Genomic DNA, 26,535 nt, shown 5'->3' on the forward strand with positions numbered 1-26,535 from the left:
ATAACAGTTATTCCGAATACCGGTTCCGCGTAATTTCTTCGAGAACCGGAATATCGTAGCTGTCCTCGATCGCGGGTTCAAATTGTCAAAGAGAGGGCATCGAGTCGCGGAGGTGTCCCATCGTAAACGTCGCCGTGCGCGCAACACCGGATCGGATCGCGAGGAAGCGCCTCTACGCTTCGAGCGTTTAAAAGGGGAGAAGCGAGAGAACCTTGGTGAAAAAAGCCCCGAGAGCGTCACCGATGAACGGCTGCGGTACGCGAACCCGTGCACCGGCCCGACGGAGACGCGTGCACGGAATTCGTCGAGAAAGCGGAATCTGCATTCCGGGTGAAATTCCTCGAACCGTTTCGAAACAGTTCCGGGGCGTTCGGTTGTTCGGCGGTCGTGACTCGCGCGGAGGAAAAGCCTCGTGATTTCGCGAACCTTTCCCATCGAGTCTCGAAAGATCGATCTCGCGGCGGTGATTTATCGCGTTGGCCCGTTTCTCGTTTCGTTTCTCCGTTCGCTAACGCGATTCGAGGAGTTATCAATTTTTTCCCCAGCTTCCTTCATCGGGCCACTCTTTCCCCTAAAACCGGGAAATGTCGATTGCCTTCGCGAGTAGGTACGCGCGGTATCGTGGGCACGGAATTCAATTAACTATACATTTTCTTTCGGTCTTTTTCTTTCGGAGGAGGATGGGCTGCGCACCTAGCGGGCCGTCGTACACGAAGGGCGGTACTCGATTAATGGCCACGAAGCTGGCTTTCACCAAGGGTCAGCTGCATAACCTGAACGCATATTTCCGCAAACTGCTCGACGAGGCTCCGAACGGTGAATGTTTAACGAGAATTCTCTCGATAAATCTTGCGCGTCGATTCGATTCGCCGCTCGGGGGGAAGATTGCGCCCCGGGAACAACCAGGAGATATCGAATGCAAGAACCAATACCGAGCGAGCGCGAGTCGCTCCTCGGTTTTTTACAGAGCCAACCGACTACCGTTTTACAGATTCCACGAACGTTTCCGCGATCGAAGCCACCGTGGAAGGATTGGTGCAACGTTTGACGCTGGCTGCGGGCAATCTCGATCGGAGATTTTCATCCGTGTTCCTCGTTTCTTTGAACGAGCCCCGACGGATCAAGGTAACGGAGAACGAAAGAGGGAACCGCGTCGCAACCGTAACGATCCTCCGATATCGACGAGTTTCGAAAACATCCAGCGAGACATCCGACCTCGCCTCGCCTCACCATCTCTTTTTCTATTTACATTTTTCTCTCTTTCCTTCTCTCTGCTCAGCGACTCAGGTTCGAGTACCTGCTGCGAATAGATGCACTGTCTAGCCCGGCCGCGAGTTCCGAGCTAGAAATCTCGAGGGTAAGCGTCGAGGAGGATGCGGCTCTGCCAGGCTTTATTCGGTTAAAGATACTCGGCACTGGAGCGGAACACTGGCGAGAGTACGTGGATGCTGCGGGAAGATTGAGGAGGGATCTGGTGAAAGCCAAATTAGCAAATTTGTTGGCCACGGCCATTAAACGAGGTATCTCTCGCGGCCGACAGCTCTGTTGGGTTCCGTTGGACGTTCCTAGTCGCGACACGCGATTTACGGGCTTCAGAAATTCGCCGATTTTCTTACAGAAAGAGGACGTTCCGCTGGAAACGGGGCAACTTTGACCTCTCGTTCGTTGCGAACGATAGGACGGTTCTTCTCGCGGACGGAGAGTGTCCCGCTTGCTTTCGTTCTCGAAATCCGTTCGACGTAAGAACGAAATTAATCGTAAAAATTCTTGGTCGCTGTCGCGTCGAGTTCCCCGGACGAAACCGTACAACCTTCGCTTACCGTTCGAAATAGCTGAGAGAAGAATGTTGTCCGTTTCTAGCGGGACCAGCTCCGTAGCTCGAACCTTTCTCGAACCGTCCGTGCGGTGTTTCGTCGTCGTCGTCGTCGTCGTCGTCGTCGTCGTAGTCGTGACTGGGGTCCGATCTGGATCCCGCGAAAGGAGGAGACGCGAAACGTTGGATATTAATTTCGAACGATGTTTTTCAGACGCGACGGGTTCAACGGACGAGAAGATTTGCGTCTCACCGGGTCAAGTGGTCGACGCCGAGATCCTCGACAAAATATTGAAGCAACCGGATCGCTGCAGGATATTTTACGGGCCGGGTAACGTTCTTAAATTATCGGGAAACTTAAACGTCGTCGTTAATTAAGGACGATAAAACGTGCGCGATAAATTCCTGGGCCGCGGATAACGCGGAAGGAAGGCCTCGATGCGTTTCACCATCTTGAGATATTACGGCGCGTTTATCTCCGCGGGCAACAAAAGCGTCTCGCTCCCGAGGAATCGTAAACAAAAACGAAATGTCGGTCGCCTCGTTATCATCCGGCCCAATTCCTCGTTTCGTAGAGTCCGCGCGCGGCTCCCTTATCAACGTCGTGCTATCGTTCGTTGTCTGCCGCCTTTCCTCCGTTCTCCGTCTCGGTGGTTTCTTCCTTCGCGACTTCCTCGCAGTCGTTCGCGTTCTTCTTCGTTTCCTTCTTCGTCTCCTTCTTCGTCTCCTTCTTCGTTCGCGTTCCCCGTTTCATCCCCCGTTCGTCTACGCTCGTTGCGCGCCTCTTTGTATTAAATAACCGATGCGCGAGGTAACTCGGTAATTCGATATACACCGGGTGTTCTATAAATCAGAACAGGACGCCCGAGCAAAGTTGCTTAATAACGACTGCAGAGGATTTAGAATAACGAGCCCCGCGAAATATGCCCGGTTTCTGTGTAACTGGATTAAGGAACGTCCCATAAATCAACTCGCGCTTCGCGTCTCGCGGAACAACAGGCTCGCCTAACGACGCGATTTTTAACATCGCGTACTACTATATAGTCTGGACAAAATCAACCGGTAGCTCGAGCTCGCCGAGCTCCACCGTGCGTTACCGATCCCTCGGTTCGACGTTCTTCCAACAGCTACAATATAACCGTCGAGTCTCGCGAAATTGTTCCCAGCCGCTTCGTACGAACCGCCAACGGAATCCAGAGATCGTCGCGTGGCTTTGATAGAAGACGCTGGAGGGATACTGCTCAGAATCGGACTGGACGGATTCAAGGCTCGCGAGGCCGAAGTCAGACTGTTAATCGGCATCGGTGTGTCGTCTTGGCCCAGTTTGCCGGACTATCCCAGAAGAGTTCCCCTTCATCACTGTGACGCTCTTCTTCATTACACCGCGGCGCAAAGCGTAAGTATTCTTAACGCGTTTCTTCGAAAATGAACGTATTAGCCCCGGTATGTCTCTCGAGCACAGCGACGGAGGGACAGACCGGCCAAAAGGGTAGCTGGACGTCAGCCTGAGAAAATACTAGGTGTGTAATCGTAATTCGTAAATGCGAAATATGGATTTCACGGGAGCGAATCGCACACTAGACTGAGCAAAAAACGTCTCACGAACGCACGTTTTGTATTCCTTACTTTCCGAGTTGCGAAGAATCAAAGTGGCTCGATGCATTCCGTGAACGTTCAAGATAAACGATCTCGAAAGAAGTGTACACAACTAGTACACAACTCGAAAGAAGTGTACACGCTTACAGCGGTGTGTAAACGTTGAACGACCTTGATCGGTCAATATTTTTTGCGACTATAGAAAACGGAGGCGGTCCAATTTACCCAATTTTTGAACTGTAACGCTTAACGTCTTGAAACTGCCAGGTGAACCGGACGTTGCGCGAATTATTTAGTTCAGCGACGCTGCGACAACGGGTCCCGCGAGCTCGAAAAAAAATGAAAAACAACGACAAAGTCAATTAGTCCGCAATTCGATGCGCTTTTCACGGTACGATTTGTTCGTCGACCGTTTTGGGGTTCTTTGTCGAGTGTCCGGTATTTGTGTTCCGCTCTAGTTCGTGGGAACAAAAGTATCGAAAAGCAAAGTTTATCGACTCGTCCTCTACGCATGCGTCGTGCAATTAGAGCATTGATTATTCCTATCTCGTCGTTTGTACGGATTGTAGGTAAGCGATTATTAAAAAGCTCGATTCGATCGGAGCGAGTCGTCTACGAAGCTCGGAGGAGGCGACGAAAAGGGAACAGTGACAATTCGAAACGTTGCTAACTGACAGAATGAAAATGCGCTTCTCGTTCAAGCGGAAGCCACGCGTACGCTTCCGTCGAATCCAGAAATGTTTCATCGCGAAACTTTCAACGCTTTCGTCAAAGTCTTTTTGAAACTTTCGTCGGGATAAATACCGTGAAGCTCGAATCAAGTTGCTCGATAATTTTCTTCTTTTTCCATTTATAATTCACGAAGGAAAATCGACCGGTATTGTTTACAAATTGGAAAATTCCGGTCCAAGTTCTTTTTGCGAAAGTAGAGGTTCGTTTTCGATCAATCCTCCTCGAGAGTTTCGATAATTACTCGCATATTTTGTACCGTATATCGTTTGTCGAAATTCGAGAGTTAAATACGGAAACGATATCGGGCAGACGCTCGTCTCTGTTCGCGACACAAATTCGATCTCTTTGGAGCGCATTTTGCACGACGTTTCCAAAGGTTTCCGGGGAAATGTTTCTAATTTCCTGGCGCGGGTTTTAATTATTTGAAAGGCCGGTCGATGTCACCACTTTTGGATATCGAACAATCTGGAAACGTGTCTTTCGGAACATGTATCGTATCGCGTGTCGCGTGAGCCGTGACACCGTTCTGTTGAAACCACATGTTTTTCAAGCCCGACTCAATTATTCCGCGCGATAAGAAATTTCGCAACGTCTCGATTACGTGCACCGGTAACCGTTAACGAATTTTCATTATCTTTGAAACAAAATACGGGTCAACGATATCTACCGTTCAAATTTCGCACCAAAGCTGTCACTTTACGCGGATACGATGATCGTTCGCCAACTATACGTGGATTTTCAAATCTCCGGTAACCACTATTCTGCTCGTCGACCGAACCACCGAGGTCGACGCGAGCCTCGTCGCTCGTTACGACTTTTCCATCGAATTCAGGGTCGCCATTAACGATGTTTTGTCATCGTTTCGCTATATTCTCGTCCACGGTGACGATAAATCTCGCACGTGTTTGCTTCGCGACTGTAAAATAGCAAATAGCTGCATCGCGTCGTATCAACGTGACGGGCAATCGAGGCACGAGACCGATTTTCCACACACCCTGCACTAATTGCGATATCGAAATTGAAATGACCGAAAATTAGCACGGAAAAAGTGCGCGTTAAAAACGACACGTGTACACTTATGTACAAGCATTAACAAATTGTTTCTACTACTATTTTCTCGAATTATGTTTTCGCGGAGGTTTTCTTCGGTCGTTCGTGCCTTAACGATCTCTCGGTGTACAAGAACGTCGTTATACGGGCGATAACCGTGTACGTGTTTCCGCGGAAACCCACGGTGCTTGGAATATCGATACGCGTGACACCCGCGAGGTAAATCCTTCGTCGGTCGTCGTTATCGGCAACTCGATCGAATCGTTGGCGAATTAAATTAACGAATACGAAAACCGGTACACGATTGCACGACGCGAGACTCTTTTGATTCCTCGAACGTGTCGCAGAGTCATCGACCTTTTAAACGTATTAACTAAATATTGGGTCAAGTCGTGAATAATTGCCGTCTTTCTTGCGTCAACTTTGTTTCTCGTTTAAAACAGTTACGAAACAACTTACTCCGAAATGAAATCCAAGTCTTACCCATTTGTTTGGCAACTTGTGGGTTTCCGATGGAAAAAAATTGAGCTTCCTTGGACGAGAGAAACGTTCGAAGGAATTATCTGCTCGTTGTTAACGAAGAAACAAAGGGAAATGATTTTTGTACGCGGGCGACGAAACTGTTGGCCGAGTTCGAGTACACGACTTCGGTTAGGAAATTTCTATGTGTACTTGGCTAAATGGACAGACCTGTTTTATTTCACGTCCTCGTTTTGGCCGTCGCTATTCCAGGGCATGTATGCCGTGGCCGTTGGACCGTACATCGGTGCACGCTGCGAGGATCGAGCAACTCTCTGGGGAGTACGTGTTCCAGCGGCAGAGAAAATTATGAGTCAACACTATGCCACCGACAGTGTACCCGCCCTGACGGAATCTGTGCTCATAGAAATCTTGCACCAGCTGCGCGAGGGACGTCCCTTAAATCCGCCGATGAAGACCAAGGTGACACTTTGCCCTTTTCCGGGACTCTGAATACTCCCGTAGTCTCTGACTCTTCTAGTTTACCACTGCCCCGGATCGTCTTCGCGACACGTACGCGCGTATACGTACACGCGTCCGCGTATACTTGTTACCGAAAATTCATCCTCGTACGGCAAAGGGACACTGGGAGCAGCTGGAGTGCCCAGAACGATCCGAAAACGTCACCTCGTGTTCGAAGTTCAGTGTCTCGCGTGGGTTACGTGCCAAAACTGTCCGTCTCCTAGGAAACGCGTCGGAGTGGAACGTATTTTGCCCGTCAAAACACTCCAATTACTAGAAGGCAGATAGAGTGTGGCGCGTCGCTGGCCCACCGAGACCCGATCCAACAGTCACGAATTAACGACGATGTTAAATTATTGCTTCGAGGAAAACTGATTTCCAACGGTCGTAGCTTTCGATTCGACATCGTTCGATGTCGACAAGTTAACGGATGGTATAGCCGTCTTAGGGAGCTTCTAAACCTTTCCAGTCCGAAAAAATGGTACTCCTTGAACTTTCGGTTGGTGGAAAAGGATTTCGGAACAATTTTTTAACGACCTAAAAACTCCTGTCGGCATTTCCAAAGTAAACGGTCTCAGGATTGATATTTGTTCGAGTAGTTTCGTCAGGTTTCGGTAGCTACGAAGAACGCGCGTACACGTTGCGACACGAGTAGAAACTCCTCTCTGCATATGTCGTAAGCCCGAGATACAGCGCGCGACATTCTCGATCCCAACCCCCCATTCGGATCCGCGACAAATGCACTTCCTCCGGATGGATTTTATTTCGTCGACTCGGTCGGGCGTATCATTTGTTTCCCTTTCTAGGAGCGTTGCTTCGCGACAGTCGCCTTAGAGATATTCCAGCCGGTTGGTCTCGTTCGTTCCCTTTGACGTTTTCATCTATGGAGAATATTAGACGCGTTTGGTGCCTTTGCGCGGCAGGGGACAAGGGACGAACTCGCGCGACGGCTCGATAATAATTCAACGAGCGTATCCGGCCGGCGTGTTTCTTCGCGCGCGATCTCCGATTCTCTGGCCTATTTCTCGAAACAATGTGCCCCGTATCGCACCAACGCGAATCGTCCTCCTCTTCTCCGTCGGTTTTTTCACCCGTATTTCCCGCGATCCAGATATACCGGCGTCGGCGCTGAAAACGCTATTCTCCCCGACGCGCCGCTGCGTCCTGGCTGTTTAATAAAAACGCTGCTGGATGCGACTTGGCAATAATTTATCCACCCCAGCCGCGGTAACCGAACATGCAGCCCCGGTGAATACGTAATGAGAAAAGTTGAATCGATTTTAAAAATTTCCATCCCGGCCACTCTTTCCTCCGCTTCCGGTTTAACCGCCGCGGGTTGTGTTCCACGGACAGCAAACGAGCTACGATTTCCCAGGACTCGACGCCGCGTAGCTGCAAGACATTGTTTGATACATCCGTTAACGTTGATCGGTGACTCTCGTGTAACGTACGTATACGCGGAATGAACCACGTTCAATACTCAAAATTGAAACGTTGCGTTTAACGTTGGCCACTTTTCGGAAGAACGTTCCAAGAAATACCTCTATGATTCGATTCTCGTTTCGTTCGAGTACAATTGAAACGTTTCCTCAGGCAGCACGGAAAAACGATCCCCTCGTGCAGGATCGTCCGCGAGTGATATCCAGACACATCCTGAGAACGGTGCACCGATGGTCTCTGGAAAGAGCAGGAGTGGATCCGTTGACGAACTGGTCTCCCGATACTCTCTCGCGGCACGTTCTGTTAGCTCTGGACGAGTTAGTCACCGCTCTGAGATGCCAGAACCTGAGGTGTTACTTTCATCCACGGTGCAACGTGATGCTACAGTGCGCGAGAGGTAATTCGGTTCGCGAGCGGTACCAAGGAACCGTCGCAGCCTGGACACACTTGTTTTCGTTCCATCGTTTCCTTTCGCGGTTATTTTGTTCGTACGTCGATCAATAATCCGCGTACGCCACATGTTCGTTTCCATGGAAATCCTTAATTGGTGACGATAACGACGTGTACCATTACCGTGAACGGTGAACGCGTAGCGGTAATTTGTACGCGTTCATAAGCCGTTCGACGATAAACTTCGATCGCATCGACGTTTTTCATAGTGTCGCGGTTTGGCCATCCCGGCGTTCATTCGATCCGCGACACACTCGCGGTAGGAACGGTGCTTACGATTTCATCGCGGCTCGCAATTTAATCGAGAAGTTTGAGAAACTACCCGCGTCGCCGGGATTCGAGACCCTTTCGCTCGCCGCTCGAAACTTTGAGCTTTGTAGTCCGAGATATTAATGGTTTCGGTGTTCAGGTTTGAACGCTTTAAACGCGATTCCTAGCGGCGCTCGGGAGACGTTCCCCGATCACGTTCGACGGAATATTTTCCATGTCGCGAAGGCGTCAGAGTCTCTCGGGCGTTCCCTCGTGACTCGGGTGAGGAACATCGATGTTACTTTTCTTTTCTTTTATTTTCTCGAATCGTTGAGTTTCGAAAAGACATCCTCAAAGCGACGAGTGAAAATTCAAAGAATCGACGAAGATACGGGCCTTTGAACGGAACGATGCACGAGCGTGAAATCGTACGCTCGATGCACCCTTGCGTCGATCGCTCGTTCGATCTATTTTTCGAAGAAACTCGAAAGAAAGATTGCCTATTTTTTGAAACACGAGGGAACCGTTTGCAAAAATCCTGCAATCGCTTTTAACAAGCCTGGTCACCGATCTACCGATTATTACGTATTTGCATTTTAAAGGTGGAATGGTGCATCACGAGAGTTCTTACTTGTCCGATTCTCGGGTGTTGGAATCTTACTTGGAAACCATCTACCATCGTTCTTTTTCTATCGCACGAGGTCTACCCAGACCTCTAGACGTTATGGAGAGCGAGCTCGTTGTCAGATGGCGCGACGTCTTGGCCACTTTGCCTAGGGGAACGCCGGACGCGGATTATGGATACAGTCGTAGACAACTGGAATATTTCAGCCTGATCCTGGAGCAAGTGTTACGAGCGAAAGACGTCTCGTTACAGGTACACGGGTCGTTTCCCAAGTCGCTGCGTACTTTCGAGTAAATTTCTACGCAAGAAAAACGAGTCGGCTTTTCGCGCCCACAGGACTGGCTGCCTTCGGATCTGAACTACTCGTATCTGAATTTCCCGGAAATGTCGGCTCACCCGACGGAACAGGTGGAGAACCTTGTGTTCCTGGTGAAACTGGTTCTAACGCAGGCCAAGGATCAGATCCAAGCGATGACCGATCGCAGAACGCGGGCGCGCGATCGTCGCAAGGTATCGAGAAAGGGGAAGCGTTACAACACGACCAGTCAGTTCGATTACTCGGTCGGTTTGTTGATCGACGCAGTCAGAATGGATAGAGAAACCGCCAATACGGATCTGGGAGCTTATCCAACAATGGCGAAAACGCTACTACAATGGCTGTACTTCGGTAGGCAAGCGTTTGCTCGTTCAACGCGGTGCTTGCTCTCACCGGTCTTAAACGCGTTACTTTTACCGTTCAAGGCATGGATTACGACCGAAAGTATTTGGAGCCGGTGCTACGTCCGTACCTGAATAACCTTTTCAACGGTCTTCGCGAGAACGGCTGGTGCGTGGCGTCTTGGAGGAGCAGACAAGAGACGTACGACGCGGAGATGCAATCCTTGTCCACGTTCTGTAAATCCGTGACAACTGGACAGGTATCGCCAGCGATCGGGATCGTGGACTACCTGTCTAAGGGCTGGCTCTGGGCGGAAAGTATGACGAAGATGATCGAAACTTCCGGGAATTCTCTGAGGCTGATCCTTCTCTCCGGGGGCAAAGTGTTCAGATATAGTTTGACGTTCACCGAGAACAAGGGATTCGGTGCGTTCTCCGCGTGGAGCAAGGCGAGAAGCGTTAGCACGATCGCCAGAAAAAGAAGAATGAACTCGAGGGCCAGCGAGACGATCGAGTACTTGACAAAGTCCCGCGAAACGTCGGATGAAAACAATGGTGAGCGACGAAACGTTTAAATCGCGATTTCACCGTTTAGAGGTAACGGTGTCGTCGCTACGATAGTTTATTCCTTCAACGCGACAGACTTGTGCGGTCGAATCGAATCGCATTCGGTAAAATAGCGCTCGGGATAAACCGTTCGATGCTTCGTCCGAGTCTCACTCGTAGCAAACTGTTAAAGGATTGAGATACAAAGTTCAGTAAAGATTGGGGAACTTCCGGTTGGTTCCGTTGTACTCGATGGAAATTTGTCGCGACGTAGAAAGCGGGCTGGTGTCGGAGGGGCGGTCGTTCGAGTTCGAGTTTAAAGAATTAATTAGATTCGCTGGCTTCCGTTTTCACGGGAAACTGGCGAGTGTGAGAGAGGAGCGAAGGGCGGGCGGAGGAGGAAAAACTGTCCGGAGTTTCCCAGCGCGAGTTTCGACGGCCTCGAAAACATCGGTCCAAAGTTCCCGCGACTAACAGCACCGAGCGAAATTAATTATTTCCGGAGCCGCGTACGGGGCGAACACTCGGCACACGTCGGGCTTTTCGACGGTCGGGAAAGAACCGGGGGCGAAAAAATTCGCCCCTCTCCCCCTATCGAAACCTCTCCCTCTCGTGAGATTTTTCCAATACATTCCGCGCCACGTCGGCCGACCGTTACTCCCGCGCGAAAAAGGTTAATTGCCTGCCAGCCACGCACGTAACCTGGTGCTCGTAAAATTCTGGAGAAGATCAATCTCCGTGTACGAAGATAAGGCGTAGGCGGTGGAGAATCGGCTACTACTTCTGCGCGTTCACACGCGCCCGCGCCCGTGCCCGCGCCCGCGCCCGCGCCCGCGCCCGCGCCCGCGCCCGCGCTCCTCCTTCGAAACCCCCGTGTTGTCCGCTCGATAAAGATTTACGCGACCGTATCGCGAGAGCGTTACCTTCCGGCAGCGATTTTGGTTCGCGTTCGACGCGCCAGGACCCGGGACGTATTCGCGGGACGAAATCTTTTCTCGACGATACTGTCTTTTACGATTCGTACTATTGTAAATTGAATCAGATGTTTAGTCCCGCGTTGCCGTTAACGTGCAGCATGTATTACCTTTTGACGCCTCGAACCGTCCCGCCCCCTTAAGTAAAAGGAACACGACGAAAAGGATTCTTCTTACGCTAGATACGCCTCTTCGTTCTACCTCTGAGACCCTTTAGACCTTTTCTCGAAATCCTTAATGTACGAATTACCTTTCGTTTACGAGCGTCACTGTGCACACCTAGTCGCTCGCGTCTCGCGGTTAACTCTGCGCGGTGAGGTCCATTTGTTCGCAATCGTGTACAAAATAACCGCAGGCGGAGTATTAAAAATCGAAGAGACGTTTCTAGAGGGGCGACTAAACACGCGGAAAGGACGTAGATTTACGCGGACGTCGCGACAGGACATCATACGTGGCGGAGGTCGTAAAACTCGTGGCATGTAGAATACGCGGAACGGTAAGCGAACCGTGCAAGCTGCTCCGAAAGAGCGAGTCCTGGCTGCGCGCGTTTTAAATCAACGTCCACGCTGGGTGACGTAGGCAAATTTCTGGTCCGTATCCCGACGTCCGGTCACCGGATCGGTACGGGCATTTTGGTAAGTCACGTACATGCGGTACATGGCGCAAAATCAATATTTTCGTTAGGCGTTGCAGGACACACAGAGCTGAGGGATGTCAGCCCTTTGACGTACGTCGCGTCGATGAGTCGGTCGAGGGCTCGACAACGCGGACCCGGAGATTTGATCTCGGCCATGATCTCCCTCGGCAAGTTCAGGGTGAGTTCCTACACTTTTACGTAATTTCTTGTCCCCCCCTCAACCCTTCTCACTCTGTCTCTCTCTCTCTCTCTATCCAATCTATTCGTCCATCTGTCCATCCATCCATCCATCTATCTAGCCATATCTCGCTCTCTCTCTTTACCTTTCTACCGTTCCGCTCGTCACTTGAACTCTCGAGTTTCTGTTTTACTTTGCTCCGGCATCCACTTAATGTTTCGTGGCCTCATTCTACTTGCACCGTCTGTGGCCATTTTCCCCGCCGGGAAACAGTATTCCAGAGACAGCCTATAAATTAGCGCGTAAGGACGACGTACACGGTGCTCCGAAGTTATCCATATAGCCGTGGCAGTGGCCTTGACCGCCCGATTGATTTTGTAGACCCGACTGGTACTCGCAGGGACTCGTGCGCGCGATAATTCATCTTGTTCTTTTCGTATCGTGAACTAGAAACACGACTAAGGTAAACTTTCCTATCAGCTGATGTTAGAAAAGTTTGTTCTTTGAAACGAACAACTTCCCATGGTGTACCTTCGAGAAGATAGCATATTAAAAATTGGTTTCGATGAAAAATCGAATATACGTAATTGCAAAATATAAGAAACAATTCTTTGACTTTTGTTCACGATTTCGGGCAAACTCACCACTGTGCTTCGCGAGGTATTTTGAGCAGCGTAGACGGACAAACGAGTTTCTCGAACCAAAGGAATGGGTGTAAGTAACGCGACGCAGAGCCTCCGTAGCCTTCGTAGTTCAGAATTATAATGTACACCCGCTATGTCCACCTCTCCACTGCACGGTGCGAAGCAAGGAGAACCGTTGCGTCACGATACCTACTCCCACTCCTTCGACTTGAAATCCAGCTTATTTTTCTGGCTACGCTGATTACAAGTTAAGGGGAAAGCTTCTCAACTTTGACTACGTAAACAAAATTCTGATCAATAGTTTGACCAGAGTTTCCAGATTCGTTACCGCGAACACCTAACTCATTCGAAACGATAATTTTAACGAACGCTCCGAATCCCGTTTAAATGGTTCACCCTCGCAATATTACGGTTTTATTTTACGATAGCTGCTACTAAGAAGAATTTGGTAAATAAAAGCGGCAGAAGCGAAAAGAATATTGTACGAAGAGTTCGTAACGCGGTCTTAATAATGTTTCCGAAAAGGTCAAAAACGTAGCAAATATTGCGATGCGCAATTTATTACGATCATTTCGGTGATAAATGGATAGCAACGAGCAAACCTGCGAAATGGCCACCTCGATCGCCGGATACCGCATCTATGGATTTCTTTTTGCGGAGTCATCTTAAATCTGTTGTTTACGTTATATCGCCCAGACGTATCAACGACTCGAAAAGAAAAATACTGGAAGCGTTTATCAAAGCGAGAATCGATACCGCTGTCAACGCTAAAAGAAAGTACGAAACGTACAATACGAGCAGAAAGATATATTGCCCGAAATGAAAATCTTATCGAGCACAAAACAGACCCAAAATAGACAAGTACGTAAAAGACGAGGCGCAGCTGGAAACGTTGCTTTGAGACCCAATCTCGAATTCGTAATGGGTAAAACGGAAAAAGTAACCGTAAAACGTAGACAAGGTAAAGACATTGGAAAAGGTATAGCGGTGAAAAGTTTTCGACGGTACTTTTGAACAAAGTACGAGTCACGGAGTTGCGTATATCCTTCCTCCTAAGGAAGGAGACAATAGCAGAACGTACATACGTGCGTAGGAGAAGGAGAAAATTTAAAAGTACGTTGGATCGGAATGGATACGTGTGATTCGTGGCGCACGAGCATTCGGAGAGTGTTACGAAAGTTTGATACGAACGAGGTTGTGGAGCTCCGAAAAAGTAAACGGGTGGATACGGTTTCGAAGACGAGACACGAATAAATGATACAGCAGAGACGAAGAATTCATCTTTGTTTCGCGTTCCGTCGAGACGATTTCACGGAGATGAGCGATCGCACTCGCTACAAACACCGTAGGAGTAACGAGGAGCCAAATTTTTGGCAGGTTGGGTACGCTGATCGAATCGAGGATTCGCAAAGGGGATTCGGATGGAAGTTTCCGTTTGCGGGAAAAGTGACGATGCGAGGGATGCAGAGTGCACGCGTAAGAAGTTGTGCGTAAACGGTACGGCAGAGGTTAGCAAAATGGAGTCGAATGGTCGAAAGTTGAATCGAGAAAAAGACCAATTGGATATTTACCTCGCGGGCAGAACTTACGTAGCAAACTATACTCACGGAGGAGCAAAGTTTTCGTTTTTGAGCGTTGCCCGTGGCCAGACTGGGCATAAATCAGTCGCGCGTCGCAATTTCGAACGTCTTGGTCGCTATAACGTTCACGGATGCGGTCCAGGTTCGATGGCCGATTATTTGTCGGAGTAATTTCCGCGGTGAAACTCGCATTCTCGGTCGTTCGCGTTCCACCGTTTGCCCGACGGAGTTTCGGCCGAGGTTTCGTTCCGCGCAGCAGACGCGAGGCAGCTTAATTACACACACAGTTCGCGCAGTTTCATTAGATTAGACGAGCACGGATTTCCGACGCGCGCGGAGGAGGCAATTCCAGGACAGTAATTTTCCAGGAGGACGTCCGCCGAGGGAACGAACGGCGGGGCGACGTCGAACCGACGCCAGATTTTACGACAATAATATCGATGCTGCAGACTCGAAGGAAGTTCCCTCCTGTAGACTTCTCTGCTCGAGTTCCGCCGTTTCCGACGATCCGCTTCTTCCTTCGAACCGCGTCCCATTATCCCGCTCTTGTACAATCGGCTAGCAGACGATTCGATAGCGACACTGATAACCGTGTTACGACTGCACGTTGTAATTCATCGGTCCCTACCAATTTTCACCCGATCGAATCGAACCGCTCGTCGGTGTTCCAAGAAGATCGAACGATGCCGCTACTTTTCGAAGAGCGTTGGAAAAATTTGGAAAATATGGAAGATCGATACGATCGAGACCAACGAACAAATCCACATTGTCCATGTAAGGATTGGAAGTGCACCGGAGCAATATACAGGGTGTTTCCAAACCGGTGGTACAATCGGAAAGAAATTGATCCTACGTGAAAAGACCAATCGGAAATGTAGAATGAAAAAAGAAGTTTCGAATAAAGATTCATTTTCGATTGCTAAATACCAACGTGAACTTGTATCATTTCAACACTCCCTCTGACACGTTTTGTCTCTATTTCTTCGACCCTCGAACAGCTTAACGGCCGAGAGACGAACCGAATCGGTGTAGACCCTCGTCTTACCGTCTTTCCGGTTTGTATCGCTTAGGATCGTGATTCTTTTCTTATGGTAATTTTTTGTTTCGAAAGCTAAAGATCGATTTTCCAAGAACGTGTACGAAAGAAAACGCAAGAAAAATGTATTTAGAGGCAGATGGATTGCCTCGTTATCTTCTAAACAACGAGAACGTGAATAAGAAAACAAATCCAGGCACCGAAAGATTGAAAACGTTGAATCGAGAAAACGGAGGAAAGAACGACGATTTGCTTCTCTTACCTCGAATCGAGATAGCGATCGCTCGTCGAATCTTTTACCGCAATTCGAATGTAAAGTTTGTTCTAAACGCATCTTTGAAACGCGGTCTCTCGCACTTCACGGATCGGATAAACGTTCGAGAAATTCGAGCTTCCCTATCTTGCAATTAACAGCTCGCGGTAGACCTCCACCCTTCCTGTTATCGGAGGTCGCGCGAAGCGAGGAGCCTCGATATCAAGAGGAAATGAATATTTATTTCGCTACTTTGGATCCGTATTTGTAAACGAGAGGAGAGAAAGGAACGAATCAAAGCCGAATCTCGGTCGTGGTGCCGGTAGCGGGAGAAACAACGGGAAAAATTTAACCAAGCTGTGAGGAGTGTTTGCGTGACACCGGTGTCTATATATATATATATATATATATATATATATATATATATATATATATATATATACCTATGTATGTACGTATGTATGTATGAATGTATGAATGTATGTATGTATGTATGTATGTATGATATACAACGAGGGAAGGTTTATCTTCCTCCAGGAGGCTCTTTCCTTGACAACGCGAATTAAACGTCGCTCACACGTCGCCGTCAAGAAACCGGCTTCAACGCGCTGCATCGTTGCCGTTCCCCCTTCGCATACATAAATCTCCGACGAATATAAATTGACTTTTAATCGGGCCGCAAATGAGCGTTAATACGACGAGCATATTGAATCGTTGTTTCCATTAAACCTGTGCGCCGTGAAACGTTTGACCGCGATACCGAATCGACCATCGTCCACCGTAATTGTTTCTTTCGCAGAAACGAACGAAAAAGTCTCGAGTCGCGCGACGTCGACAGAGACGGGAGATCTGGAATAGAGAGAATTTTTACACGCGCGTACAGTTACGTTTCGATTCTCGTAACGTTGAAAATGTACGGGCATTTCCGGTATGATAATCACGAGGATCTCGAAAAACGCGTAACGAGAGATCCTCGAGATCGCGAAGTTTCGAGACCGGAAGACGCTCTTAATTGGAGCGCAGCATTTCCTTTATCGTCGCCGAAGCAGAGTTTGTCGAGGCGCGAAGTATATTAAACGTAATAACGGCTAATTAACACCAGAAGTAGTATCGAAATTACGAGGAGCTATCTCGGATAGACGCGTCGAGTCGATGGGAAAGGAACACCAAAAGGGACGTTTTTCAGACGAGTCTGCTTTTCAGCGACCCCGGAGGCCGGCTTCCGTTTTTCTTGCGTTTCCGAGGGCCGGGATTGAAATCCGGTTTAATGCTTCGGGAAACCCGGCGGCGAGGAACTGCGAAGTGAAACTCCGATTTGCGGAGATCATAAAATCGAGCCGCGATGTTGCTTCAAAGGATCGTGTTACTGTAATAACGACAAGAAGGTTATTGCCGCAACGATGCTCGTGCAGCTAGCGATGGAAACGACGTTCTCGCGATCAGTGTCGATGGTAACCGAAGAATCTTATCGAATTTTACACTTTTCGTCGCTTCGAGTCTGTAGATTACGTAACGATGTTACTACCGTGTGGAACTGATCAGTTGGCGAGTCTAAAGGTGTCTTTTCATCTGAGAAACGTTAGGTAACACGTGCCACGCGACAATGACGCGCGAGACTTGGTTTTTCTTCTTTCCCTTCCATTATTTGGAAAACACGATACAAACTATCGATGTTGCTTCGGTGAAATTGGTTCGGTCGTATTACGCGCAAAAACAGGCGGTATTGAACGACACGTGGCACGCTGCATACCTTCCTCGAGGAATGCTGTTGGATAAATTTTTACCGGGATAAATTCTAAACAATTACGATAAACAATAACGAAATTTTAAACGCGATATCGTATCTCGATAACATTTTCCAGCAAATACCACCGGATCGATTACCTAAGATCGCAACGATCGAAAACGTTCCAAGGATAATCGAATCGTTTCCATCGCTACGTACAGGAGCTTCGTGTTTTCCTCGATACGGCAAACAGGAAGGTCGTAATGAAAACATCCGGCGAAAAATATCGCGTTGCGTCTCCGTCCCCGTTGCGCATCGATAAAGCACAAAAATGGAGAATGAAAAAGAAGATGAATGTTTCGATAAGAGCCACGCTCTAGGTTCTTGATTGCGAGGCTGCACGGATCCTGTACAGGATGTTTCAGTGTCGATGGTAGAACCGAGAAGCGGACGATTCGAAATGTCGAAACGACGAAATAAGCCGAAAATATAGAATCGAATTCGTTCGTCGAGGCTTTGTTTTCGACCAAATCGAATTCGAATACTCTCCGAGTTCGTTTGCCCTTAATTATGGTCGAACGGAGCTCGGTAGAGATCGCTATTCACTTTCTCGTTTACGTATAATCGTATTGACACGATGTCGCGTGCACTTGTTACCAGTTTCCATCGATCGGTCGCAACGATAAGATACAGCGATCGATAAGAATATCCTTTTTGCATCGAGAGCGTGCGGTGGTAACGCATCTGCCACGCAAATTGAAAAACAAAAAATTTTTTTTTCAATTTAATTCGGAGAGCACAGTTGCGAGCGCTCTCAAGAATTTCTGCATCGACGATGCGAACCTTACGAACGACACGGCTTGTTTTCACTTATAAAATCTCTTTAAGCGGACAGAGACATTAGCGCACAATATCGATAAGGAGTCAACGTTACGTACGATCTTAATGCCGTTTGTAAACGACACATGGTCCCGTATCGAGATCCGTTCAACGACGACGTAAACGGACGCGAGCTCGGAGAGTATTTAAAGTCGATCGATATCTCGAGAACAAATTTTATTCCATACTTTCGATTTACTTTTTCGCGCAGAATCGCTCGTTTCTCGACCGTAACCATCGATACTGGGACGTCCCGTATAATACCGAACCGTAATTTCGGGGAAGCTTCTTTGCGATATATCAATCCATCAATCTTTGGCAATTTAATACAGCTTCGACGGTCTAATTTTCTTCGAGATTCCGTAGAGGCTTTCGGTGGTGGTCGATTAACCCGGGGGATAATTAGACGGGAGCCACCTCGGGCTGCGAGCCGGCGAACTGGACGAACGAAAGTCATGCAAACGACGGGACACGATCCTGCACTCACGAGGACCGAAACTTTTTTACGGCCCGTTAGGAATATCGTTCCGTCTGCTCGAATCTCGAGTTTCGTTCCTGCGAGCCACAGACGCGAGATTTCACCCTGGGATCAAAAGGGACTTTCCTAAAGGTTAGCGGGTCTCCGGAGGACCTTAAACGTATCAGCATTTGGGAAGCCGGGAGGATCGAGTTAAACCAGACCTAATAGGTGTCAGCGAGTTCTCGCAAGACGGCCGCGGACCTTTGGCCAATCCCTTAGGTCGATATCCGTAAACTACCACCGACAAGATTCTTCGCCAGACGTTTCGACACGGGCCCCATTTTCGTCGACCAACGCCCTCCGAGACGAAATCGTCCACTCTACTTACTCTCCTCCTACGGAGTAACGGTCTTACCACTCGCGACGAACCTCCGCGAGGTATCGTCTTTCCACACCACCTACTCGATTTTCACGAAACTTTGCAAGTTCGCAGAGGGACCAAAAATACGAGACGCTTATTTTTGTTTAGTCGCGATAACTCGAGTTTAAGGGGCGAAACTTTTATCCCCTAATGCTATCTTGAAAACTATCGGAGATTCGAGGAGATTTTTGAACAAATTCTTCTTCGGATGCAAGCCGATCTTAGACGGTCGAGACGATCGATCGATAGAAAAGTCGGAGAATCGCTTTTACCGTTTTTATCCTCAACATCTTTACGAAGACGGTAGAGACTTTTCAGAGTCCCATAGAGGATGAAATATTTTTCATTCTAATATTTTTGTAGTCTGCAAACTTGGAAAGTTTAATCGTGTACGACCGTGGAGCTAAGGGGACACTGTGGACGAGCCGTGTTGGAATTAGAGAAACGCGATTCAATTCTGGGTTTACGACTCTTTCTTCCACGGTACCGAATTATGACTTTATTTGTCCCGTTCGCGAATCTCAACTTTGCTTTCGCGGTGGCTGCGTGCCAGTATACAGGGTGTTTATACCGATATAAATACAGGCTCGAACTTCGCGAACTAATGGAATTCATTGAATCGAATAAAAAAGTCTCGATAAACGTACGATCGAATATTAATCGTTTCGGAGATATTAAACTTTATTTTGCAGGAATAAGTAACACGTATCCTGTAACGTCACGGTCAATTTACGCGGTCACACCTGTTCGGTACTTACCTGTTGTTATCGTGTTCGTTATACGCAGAATTGATAGTACTCGTAACGTCCAATGGCGGGTGACATTTACAAAGATAACGGATCAATTAAGCGGAACCGAATGTGCAAGCTATACGCAATATTACGAAATAAGTATTTATACTCACCGATAACTGGTGATTTTGGTACAATTTCTATACCGAACGGTTCGTGCAAGAATATTCGACGCGTATTCTTTTTTATCGAAAACCGTTCGTGCCGAACGAGTAAAACGGCTCTCGATGTTGAGGACGAAAAGCCAATCCGATCGTACGTTTCGAAAACCATTGGGTGCAAGGGAAAAATTTTTATACAAAAATCGGGCATTTCTGATCTAAGAATTCGGTCATGGAAACAGTATTCGGGCGAACTCGTTTGATTACTCGTATTACGATACGTGATTTCTTTGAAAACGGTTTACGTAACCGAATTCGCCGCTTAATAACACTCGACTTTCGTACGCGATCTTTTGCTCTCTATTTAGCGAGTTGTTTCCTCCTTTTCAAATTGAACGTTCGTCGGCAAAAAAAAAATATGATCGTATAAAAAATCAACGATCGTAGCCGGTAGTTCTTTTTTTCTCGTTTCTCGATATTCTATCGAGGTTAGGTTTAATAACAGCGTCGGCTTGTTTTGTACTCGTTTGAAACCGTATCTTTCCGCAGTCGTTGCGCGCTCAAGGCGTTATTATTAATAATAACTCGGGTCGGTCGAGTGAATCGCGGTTCTTCCGATACGCGGAAGAATATTTCAAATAAATGAAAGGATTTCCATTCATCGAATTCTACGAGATTCTTTTCAACCGAGGGACCGAACGTTCTTGGGAGTCGTGTCTTTGATTCAACGTTCGTAGCGACGTTTCAACGATAAAACATTCGAACAATTCGTCGGGCGCTTTCGCTTCAAAAGTAGCCAGATCTACGGCATCCAACGAGACTCGCGCGGAGAATCGATAAAACTCTGCCCGATTCCCTCGTTCCGCGCGGAACGGTGCAGTTAGAACGGAATTCTCGTATAGAGGTTCCGAGGCGGTTGCTACTTACCCGATTAACGTTCCCATCGGTCGAGTCATCGGCGTTCGGAGCCATCGCTTCGAACGAAATAAACGACGGTCGTTCTTTTCCCCTTTCGAATCTCTCGCGAGACAGATCGGACTCGAAGCTCGACGGAGTTGCGCGACGAAAGTCTTGTTCGTCTTTAACGCAGAGTGATTCTTAACGGACGCGTGTCTACGCTCGAAAGGGATCGATAATCCGTGATCCGAGTCAGATCCGAGAGACCAAACGCGTACTTATTTCGAGCGACCGACTCGAAGCGACTAACCTTCGAAGACGACAATCGAACCCTTCGTCACGGTATTTCTCTCGCTTTTGTTTATCTCCAACGTCCACGAAAACACAGCTCGGGGCGATGCTCGTCGGTTAATCTCCGGTCGCGCGCGTTTCCGTCACCGGCGCGGAACAACGTTCGACGATCCTCGGTATCGCTTCCTGTCGCGAGAAACCGTGCTCTGTTTTTTTTCTCACGATCGAGCTCTTCCCATAGGACCGCGTGTCCGACTGCGATTCCTCCACGAGTATCTGGGAAATTTTCATTCCGTTCGTCGCGCCAATCGATCCGCGCGAAAATCGACATACTTAATTCCGTTCGCGGATCGCAAGGCTGTTTGCGAGGTTCTCTCGATTAAATTACACCCCCCTCCCGCAGGCGTCAGCGATTCTTCTTCGTATTTTCCGACGATTTCGGCTTCCGAGTCCCCTGGCTCTCTCCCCGGCACCCCCAACCTAGGAGAATCTCGCTCGATAGCCGAGCTACGGAACTGTCTCTCGAACGCGGAATAAAAAGGAGACTCGGCCCTGTTCCCGGCACTCTGGATGTATGTATTTCCAGTGCCACCGTCGTCGGCGAATAAAAAGGGAAAAAGTGGACACGTATTTACTTTCCCGAAGCGCCCTCGCGAGCTATACTAGCCGAGGAGCTCTTGGCTCCTGCTCCTCGTCTCCGTTCTCCGTTCTTCGTGTGCCAACTAACTTTCTACTTAAAGAGCGACAGCCCGAGAATCGGGAGGCCCCCTTATGCTTATGGAAAATGCGTTTTGCACTTCGAAACTAAGTTTAATCCCGGCCACCGTTCTACGGGGGACGATACGAAGGTCCTGTTCTCTCGCTCCTTCGCACTAAGCGGGCATTTTACAGGGAAATATACGCAACGCTATCTTCGCGTTCGAGAAATATCGCGTAATTTTCGAAACAGAACTCCGTCGTTGCGGAGATTCAACTGGTATCCTCCGATCGACGAACCTGAACCAAGTGGTCCAAATACCGCTACGAAGCTGGTTAGTCGGCGAGTCCAGAGGACGTTGTTGGATTCATTTCTATCGGGATAAACTCTAAACGATTGCAGGTTTTGGAAACTATCGTTTGTAGGTTTTCTTGCGCTACTCCGATGTTGTTTCGTCGGAAACTAGAGCACTAAAACCTTTCTTGCCTCTGTGACGACTCGCTCGCCAAACTTGCCAGCTCCCTGTAGTACAGTCCCATGGATACCGTCCCATATGGACATTGCGGACAATGAAACTGCCGATACAGCTGCAAAATCCGCCACGACTACGCCAATATCCAATCGAAGCAATTTATCTTCGTATAAAAATTTTAAAAGTTTCCTCGCAAAAAAGACCGTCGACAAATGAAACAATTACTGGAAAGCCCGTGCATCGCCAAAAATTCTCGCAATAAGGGATAACGCACTCGCTGACTAAATTTAACAGACGCGATCGAGTAATTATAATTTGTCCAAGAATAGGCCGTAACAAGACCAACCGATGACACGATCAACGTAAAATAAGTGCAAGCCAGTACTAAACTGTGCAGAGAAATACTTCGCAGCAATAATTTGGTTCGTCGATTACACAGAACGCGGAAACCTCGTTTAGAAAACAGTTACCGAATCGTACAATAATTGTACGATTGGTCGCTAATAACCTACAAAGTGGATGAGAATTAAAAAAAAAACATTACGGTCGTTTAGATTGCCCCGTAGTTAGTCTCATTCCCTGAAACTGCTTACACGGATATCTCGCTCGATCTCACGGTGGATTCATGGAGCATCTACTACAAGAAGCTGGTAAGTTGGCGAGTGGAACGTCACAGAGATAAGAAGGGTTTTAGTGCTCTAGTTTCCGATGAAAGCACAGACAAAGCATGGAAGTAGCGCGAGAAAACATAAAAATTATACTTTCCGAAAATTGTAATTATTTAGAGTTTATCCGAATGAAAATTGATCTAACAGCATTCCTTGGACAACTTGCCAACTCTTTGAATTTTTTTCATCTATTTCGATCGATCGATCGATCACGGTAATCGTAATAATTGTAGTCCCATCAACGATTCGTCGAAAGAAGCAACATCCGGAAGAATTTTTATCCATAGATTTTGCAAGAGATCGCGGCAGTTTTGCCACGGGACGAGCAGGCGGCCATGTTGGATATGGTGCAACGAGTTGCCAGGGTATCGTCTCGTCGTTCCAGAAAGACCAACAGCCTGGACACGACGAATTCACCGAAACAAATCTACAGACCGAGGTACGCTTTCGTCTTCGAGAAGATCGTCCCCTTTAAAGAGTCGTTAATGGCAACGGTTCCGCATGACTGCCTCTGGATGCATAATAGATCCGTCTTTCTCCGTTTTAGACCGGAATCGGATCTGCTGGATTCATCGCCGCGATTATCGCCGGGAGATAGCGAACGGCGTATCATCGCGGAGCATCAGAGACAGCTCGAGAGGGAGATGCAGGAAATGCACGACACTTTAAGACGTAACGCGCTGACGAGACATCGTCCTTCCGTCTGGGATACGTACTCGATGTCCTCCTGGAGCTCCTCGATCGATTCCATCGCGGGAACGATAACGCTCGGGAAATATCGGGCGCCGATATGGGACGCCATCAAAGGTGGAGTTATGGTTGAACGTTGATTATCTGAGCTATTCCAGGGACAAATACGCTGGACGATCTGTACGAAAAAACCGAATTTGTCGATACGTTGCGAAACAAGGATTAATTGTCTATAGATCTTTGGTACGGTATAACGATCTGGTACGTTCCGCCGTGTCTTTGTCTGTGATCGGACAATCGAAATTTGAATAATTGGCGTTTCGAATAATCGACGTTCAAACGATCGACGTTCTACCGTACATAAATTTCTGCATCCTTAATTGGCATCGACCGTCCATTTGTGCAGGGTGAATCGTACAATTCGTCCGAACGTATTAATTTTTTTTCCGACGGATAATTCAAATTTCGTACCGATGATATTGAATTCGTGTGTCCGTTTTTCAATATCTTTACGCACCTCGGTAGTGGGAATTTTCATTGTCGTCGATATTCGTTTGAACGAAGTTGCGTATGTTTTGCTACACGGTGTTGCGGGTAACATCGAGGACAATTTAACGCGAGGGTCTTTCGAAGGTTGTTTTTATAGGTCGTTCGTTTCGTCTCGGCGCTCTTAAATTACCGAGAAACGAAACTGTACGCGAAAATGTCGAATTTGAACTTGAAAACTCGCAAAAAGGAAAACTCGCGGAAAGTTCGATGTTATTACCTTGACGGACCTTCCGAGCCATCTCATCCATGATAAAAGAATTTTCATCGGTCCGGTAACAACGAAGGCAATAGGGGTGGATAAATTACGCGGTTCATCCGAGGTATCTGCGCGCACGATAAAGCTTCCCCAACGCGCTCGAAATTGTTGACAAAGTTACAATTCCGGCTGCAGGATGAAAATTAATGAAATTTGTTCCGCAATATGTAGCATTAAACCGGTACACGACGTTGGCGTTCGGTTACCAAAGATTAAAACCAATTGCCAGCCAAAGTGGAAGAGCGGTTTCGGTAACAACAATTTTGAACGGAGAAAAATTGCATTGGCCGGGAACAAAGGCTGCTTCCGAACAATATGTATATTAAGGCCGAAGGTTTGAAGCGCTTCGACGCGTATTCCCTGCCGGGGAAGATTAAACGTTCACTCGGCGTACATTTTTTACAACGTTAAAAAGGCTACAGTCTCGTTCGAGGTACACGGTTTAATCATCTCGACGAATGTATCGCGCACGGTGGAACGACTTTGATCGCTTCTTGAAGTCAATTATTTTATTTCGTTCGGTGGTCCATCGATGTTTACGTTCGTTTCGATACCCGTGTCGATTAATACGAACGCGACGACAATTTATTCCGAGAGCTTCGCCGATTCATTTTTTCGCGAACGAGAGCGTGGGTAAACGGTGTGCAAACAATACGGCGATCGATTTTTCAATTTCAGGGAGCTCGCCGGCGCGGGGTAGCCACCTCGCTGCGGATCGTAATATCGCGGAAAATAAATTCGACGAGATGATCAGCCGGGAGGAGTCGCCAACCTGGAGCACGTTGGACTCTCGACGAAACCTGGACGATCACGGGACGAAGAACGGAGACGAATTGCCGTCTTGGGATACGCTCGAGGCGACGTTGAATAGAAGGCTGTGTAATTACGGCAACTCCCAGTCGGAATGCTTGGAGATGGACGAAAGTATCGGGAGCTGCGCGCCCAGGCCGCGATAATGATCCTTGCGAGACTACTGTATAACCCTGGCAACTTGGAACCTGGTACTCGCTCGAATTGGTCTTCGACGTAACCGAAGAAATAAGTTGGTTTTCAAACCGATTCGTACCGTGTAGCGGACTGGGGGACGTACAGGTGTACCTTGTAATTCCGAACGATAAATCGCCGCGAAAATGATCTCGGTGCTTCTAACCCTGTGCGGATCAGGTCTCTCGGAGTTCCGCGAACGAATGTATCGCGCGTGTAGGGTTTACGTTAGTCGGTCCTGACGCTTGGCCGACATTTTCAACTTCTCGACACTCTGGCGAACAACTCGTGACACGGCTACACGCGCGCTTTCGGAAACCGGCAAACAAATGTTTCCTCTGCTAGGTATTTAGCGACCAGCCGCTATCGAGCTTCGCAGCTTGTTCGGGCCAACGATGAAACTCCAAGGAGACTGATTTCTCGCGGACGGTGGACGACACTGGCGCCCTTGCAATTCGCCAAAAGTTACGCAGGATGTCCCGCTGAGAACGGGCAACTTTGATATTTTGTTTACCTTCGATCAAATCGACGAAAATGTTGCGTCGTTTCAATTTTTTACGATAGGATTACACACGAGTGAGTTTACTCGTGAGAATGTTTTAGCTCTACTTTAGAAGCTAAACGTTTATCAATTTTAAAATATATGTACCTTAATAAGGTAGAATTCCGATAATCCAAAGTTAATACAAGTATCAAATATATCGAACGTGCTATACTTGTAATACGGTAAAAACGAAGAAAGTAATTTTAAAGAACCGTAATTAATACAGTAGCGCAATTTAGCGATAGAAAGAAAATATACAAAATATCGAACTTTTTCGTCAGCGCGAAGATGATGATTGCCAAAGACACGATCACGATCGGGGATATACGTGCCGGATTATCAGCCATGTCGGATTATTGGATGCCGGATTATCCGAATACTACCGTACTTTTGTAGAGACAGATGTATCGAGGATAGCTATTGCGAAATTGAAATCTATGGATGGTAATAAATTTCACACGGACGAAACAAAAAATGTTAATGACGAGTATTCTAACGCTTTTCACCGGACACTCTGCCACGTTGTCCCACGTTCGCTATTCACCGCTTCTTAGCAATAAAACAACGCTTCTCCCTCTCTGTCCTTCCACGCTTTCGTTGTAAAAATTTACGACTCCATCGAATTTCATTAAAACACAAAAAAGCTCTAAATTCTGAATTCATCACCT

General features: G+C 47.8%; 1 protein-coding gene across 1 annotated transcript; it reads left to right on the forward strand.

Annotated features, from left to right (window-relative positions):
* Nucleotides 1–680: 680 nt before the first annotated feature.
* On the forward strand, nt 681–25,750 carry LOC143153201 (uncharacterized). Its single transcript, XM_076324145.1, has 14 exons — nt 681–816; nt 992–1,125; nt 1,280–1,520; nt 2,028–2,144; nt 2,980–3,209; nt 5,924–6,133; nt 7,766–8,009; nt 8,914–9,188; nt 9,273–9,603; nt 9,678–10,148; nt 11,798–11,928; nt 23,132–23,283; nt 23,392–23,651; nt 25,018–25,750. Exons 1-14 carry the CDS (start codon nt 681–683, stop codon nt 25,293–25,295), a joined length of 3,210 nt encoding a protein of 1,069 aa, XP_076180260.1. The 3' UTR covers nt 25,296–25,750.
* The last annotated feature ends 785 nt before the right edge of the window (nt 25,751–26,535 follow it).

The sequence above is a fragment of the Ptiloglossa arizonensis genome, chromosome 12 (genome assembly GCF_051014685.1).
Source record: "Ptiloglossa arizonensis isolate GNS036 chromosome 12, iyPtiAriz1_principal, whole genome shotgun sequence".
In the NCBI taxonomy this organism is placed as follows: Eukaryota; Metazoa; Arthropoda; class Insecta; order Hymenoptera; family Colletidae; genus Ptiloglossa; species Ptiloglossa arizonensis.

Coding starts and splice junctions, on each gene's coding strand:
- LOC143153201 (XM_076324145.1), top strand. CDS start 681: ATGGGCTGCGCACCTAGCGGGCCGTCGTACACGAAGGGCGGTACTCGA. Junction 8,010..8,913: donor GATGCTACAGTGCGCGAGAG/GTAATTCGGTTC, acceptor TGCATTTTAAAG/GTGGAATGGTGCATCACGAG. Junction 23,652..25,017: donor GATATGGGACGCCATCAAAG/GTGGAGTTATGG, acceptor TTTCAATTTCAG/GGAGCTCGCCGGCGCGGGGT.